The following is a 4,781-nucleotide window of genomic DNA, read 5'->3' on the forward strand; positions in this document are numbered from 1 at the left end:
TTTCCACAGACCATTCCCATATTGCCAACTTCTTCTCCTTTCCCCAGATATCCCACGAGCATGTTTTTCACCTCATCATCACCGTCTTCTCTCTCACTCACTCGTCTGAATTTATTCTCAGCAAATAAATTTTTCTTTTTTGATTCCTCATTGTCTTCTCAGAATACACAAACATCCGGAAAACTTATATTCTATCAGAGAATCTTTTTGATACTTCCCAATCTAAGAAATGTCTGCACCTAAAGATATCAAGGATTTCAACACGCAAGTGAAGAGGACGAGTGATAGGATCAACGGCAACTCCGCGTCCATGTCAGGTGCGAACCCTGCTGCTTTGACACAGGGAGAAAGTGCCTCCGGAGGCTTGTCTAACACCGACACGACCTCCCAGAACCAAGCCGCCATCGCTAAGGGGAAAGGATTGAAAGGGAAGAAATGAGGTAGCCAATCTACCTTGTCTAAGGATCAACCAGCTGGATCCAGCCCTGCCCCACCGGCTGTCGGCGCCGGAACTGGAGGAGGACCCACGGTGCACGAACCTGCAGGAGGGAACCTGGACAATGGTCAACCCTTGCCAGGAAAGGAAATGTCCAACGCCGCCGTCCCTAGCGGAAAGTCTGGGACCAGAGTAGCCTCCTCAACAAATAGCTCCGGGGTTTCCACCATACCGGCGACGGCTACCGTACCAAGGTTACCTGTCAATCCCGCGCAAGGTGTACTGGCACCTCTGATTGCTGAAGAAGTGATAAATAAAACTGTTGTAAACGGCACATCATGTAAGCTTCATTACATTCCCCACTCACAGTGATGCCGCTTTAGCAAAGCCACATATCGTGATGCCGCTCTTGAAGAGCAATGCCTCATGGAGATGGAAACAGATACGCGCCATCCAGAATGGATACTGACAAATGTATATCTTTGGGGTTACGACGTGTAGTGCCATCAGTTTCCTCCGCTGCTGCCCATTCAAAGTTTATGGCGGGTACAAGTACCATCCTGAATCGGATAGACGAATGTTCACCTGATGCTATTAAGACGTGGCTTCAGTCCCGTGGCTTCGACTTGGTGGCATTGACTCCCGGAGGTACCTCGAAGGAAGTGGCGGAACTCACGCCTAATGCTCAGAACACCCCCGCATCCCACGAGCAGAATACATCTTCCAAGGCGGCTGACGAACCCCTGACTGCTGGGATGGCAGACACCAGTCTGGCAGGCCGCAATGTTGCTGCAGCGACCTTGTCCGAATCTGCAGGTGAGACACCAGGACCAGCTGCGATTCCGGCTAAGCGACCGCCCACGACACAGCTCGGGCCTTTTGATCTCACCGTTGACGAAGATGACAAAGTTGTCAATGACAAGCCAACCTCCAACAAAACCATCAAGTTTAGTGAAGAAGGCATCGAGTCTCATGGCGTAGTTTCCTTATCGAAGTTCTTCGCTACCAAGATGGCAACATTAGACGCATACATCCCTCTTTCCGTATTTAACACCCAATGGTTGAGACAAGACCTACTTCAGCAATCTACACTCCGGAAATGTTCAGTAAAGGAGAAGTTGGAAGATACGTACATCGGTCTCACAGTTCCAATCAAATGGAAGATGACATTCGGGGAATGGGTAGTTGCGTTCAACTTGTTTATCGCTTATCTGGAATACTACAAATGGAAAGAGCTAGCGGTTAAATTCAGAAGCCACAAAGAGAATGTGTATGCAATCAAACGAGAGAATTCAAACTGGCCGGTGGCATTCCGTTACGACCTAGCTGTACGAACCGCGGTGATAACCTTTTGTTTACCAGATGGGTCAGTTGCCAACCCTGCAATACGGGATGGTCTTCTTGAGCGCGAGGCAGTGAGAGAGACCGAAAGATTAAAGGACTTCTTGCCCGCCTTCAAGGAGATCAATCCTTATGCAGATGGGGAAGCCAAGGCCTTCGTAGACCCAATCACTGGGGTAGATAGTCGCTCTGGCGGCCTGGTGGGAAATCAATCCTTTAACCGACCGACGCCACGCTCTCACAGCTTCTCAAATTATCACTCTTACAACAACTTGCCGGTGTACGACGGCCCAGGAGGTTCTGCGCCTAATAACTTTGAAGATAGGAGACAGGCGTTCAGAAGTAACCATTCCAGAGGCCGTAGAGGGAGCTGGAACGGTGGAAACCATGGTTCGAGGGCAGGGAGCCCTAGTCGTCGCCGGGAGAATTGGTGAAGAGATCGTGATGACCGTCGGGGTGATGCGAGAGATAATGCTGGACCTGCAGGGAGGCAAATGTAAGCCCCTCGGTTGGAAGAGCCTTGATTGTTCCATCTCCGTTTCACTTTACCCGTGTGATGAAAAAGGGAGATCCCCATCTTTCTGTGTGTGTGTGGCGGTAGCCCCGATTAATTTCATATCTCCTGTGAGGCTATACAATTTCCTTACAATTTGAAGGCATGTCTACTGTCGAATATGAGATCTTCCTTGTTCCTGTGGAGTTTTAGGCAGGCATTAGCCGACTTTCTGTGTTATCTTAGTACCTGCTTATTTGTGTGGATGAATGCAATGAGCACCTTCTTGGATTTGTGAAATCTGACTCATGTGCCCTATCCCGTTGCCCTGCCGATTGTTTTAGTGAGACGCGCCCTCGGGGGTTGAACAATGAGAGAAGAGCAAATGAACAGACTGCTGAAAGAGACGTCAACCTTGAGGCCAATGATGTGGAGGTCGGACAACACCCAGGACAACGTCTGATCTACATGAGTATGTTAAAAGCTTACGTTAACTCAGGGAGCTCTTATGATTCATGCTGGCCAACAGAGGTGGTCTCTTGCGGACTGAAGATCCCCAAATGGTGCATGCTCGCGAAAGAATTCGGACTCAAAGCTGAAGCTGAAGACGTGATAGCAGGCTTGATTAGAGGTTTTCATCAGGGTATTCCAGATCATACTCTGGGGTATCGTAGGTGGTTTACACCAGAAAACCACAAATCGGCGTTGTTGGCAGCGGAGAAAATTAAAAATATGTTAGCAAAAGAGTATAGAGAAGGAAGGATATTCGGCCCTTTTACCCATGAAGAAGTGTTCAAGAAGATTGGTTTCTTTCGCTCCAGCCCGATGGGGAGCGTGATTAACGGCGACGGCTCTTTCCGCATCATAAACGATACGTCTTTCCCACAGAATTCAGAAGAAACCCCATCAGTAAACAGCCTGGTAAACAAAAAGGATTTCAACACGACTTGGGATGATTTCAAAATAATTGTGAAGTTTTTTAGTGAAGAAGAAGGACGAATAGTACTGGCCATTTTTTATTGGGAAAAAGCCTATCGGCAAATTCCGATACATCCATCGCAGTGGAGGTATCTGTTTATCCTGGATCTCCAAAATCGATTGTGGCTGGACTGTAGGGTGCAGTTTGGTGGTGTTGCAGGATGCGGTGTTTTTGGCCGACCTGCGGATCTATGGAAGAAAATAGTAAAGAAAGTGTTTGGGTTAAAGGAGGCGTTTCGTTGGGTCGACGATAACTTACTGGTAAAAGACGTCGAGAATAAAACCATGATAAAGGACATCGTAACGTTGAGTGATTCGATGGGGGTCGCCTTGAACGAAGAAAAGGTACACGAATTCGGGGCAGAACAGCGTTATATAGGTTTTGTGTGGAACTCCTTGGAAAGGACAGTCCGGCTACCGGAAGATAAATTGAACGGAAGAAAAGATCAGATTGATTACTTTTTGGTGTCCGACAGATCTTTCACCTTTAAAGAAACCAAGAAGTTGGTAGGAAGATTAGTTCACACATCTTACATAGTACCTAACCTGGTATGCTACATGGCAAGCTTACACAAGTGGAAGAATGAGTGGAAGGTTTTATCAGCGAGGAGGACATTACCAGGCGATGTGCCGATTGACTTGATGGAATGGAAACTCACCTTGGCTGTGTTTGAATCAAGACGGATCATCCCAAGTGTGGAAACCACGGATGTAGGTTGGGTTGGTGATGCTGCGACATCGTTTGGGATAGGAATTTTGGTAGGCAGAAGTTGGGCACAGTTTAAGTTGCTTAAAGGATGGAAGGAACGTTTGCGAGTGTCGGAAAAAGGAGGAATAGCATGGGCAGAGACTGCCGCTATCCGGTTAGGTCTGCTGGTGGTAAGTAAGATTCACGATGTGAAAGGAAAGAAGATAAAGGTCCTTACTGACAACACGACATCAGAATGCGTAGTCCTAAAGCATAAGTCAAGAGACAGGGCGGTAAACGAAGAGTGGAAAAGTATCCAGCGGTTGCTTGTAGACCTGCACTGTGACATTGATGCAGAGAGGGTGGAGTCAGCTAATAATGACGCAGACGAGTTGTCCAGAGGTATCGGGAAGGTCTTACCTATGGAGGATTGTGTGGTGATCGAGGTTCCGGTTGAGCTAAAACCTGTACTTGTCCAAGTGTTTCAGTGGCGTAAACAGTTTGTATCGTGAGACTTGTATTGCCCCATCCGAAGACTCCTTATTGAAATGAAAACGCCACTAGCTCCTCGTACCCATTTGACCATGTTGACAACATCACAAGACTTACTTAAGCTAGATTGCGAGGGAGAGAGTGGTAAACCCCTCTGGTACTAGAAGCGATAAGCGATCTGTTCGAGAATTCTCTTAGCCCCCTACTACACACCCCGATCACCTTACCCATAAATCGATCGGAGGGCTGTCCAGTAGACGACGACATGAAAGAATTCCTAGTCGGTACGGCTGAAGAGGACGATGACCCGGTAAAGGCATACATCCTTTATGGCAGCTGGGCAAAGACTACGA

At 47.8% G+C, this 4,781-nt stretch overlaps 1 protein-coding gene across 1 annotated transcript; it reads left to right on the forward strand.

The window, feature by feature from the left end:
* Positions 1 to 229: 229 nt before the first annotated feature.
* MELLADRAFT_113402 (uncharacterized protein) lies at positions 230 to 2,483 on the forward strand (the record flags this gene model as incomplete). Its single annotated transcript, XM_007418050.1, has 5 exons — positions 230 to 350; positions 474 to 776; positions 938 to 1,344; positions 1,958 to 2,273; positions 2,434 to 2,483. The coding sequence occupies 5 exons, from the start codon at positions 230 to 232 to the stop codon at positions 2,481 to 2,483; spliced, it is 1,197 nt and encodes a 398-aa protein (XP_007418112.1).
* Positions 2,484 to 4,781: the final 2,298 nt, after the last annotated feature.

Source organism: Melampsora larici-populina (genome assembly GCF_000204055.1).
Source record: "Melampsora larici-populina 98AG31 unplaced genomic scaffold MELLAscaffold_83, whole genome shotgun sequence".
Taxonomy (NCBI): Eukaryota; Fungi; Basidiomycota; class Pucciniomycetes; order Pucciniales; family Melampsoraceae; genus Melampsora; species Melampsora laricis-populina.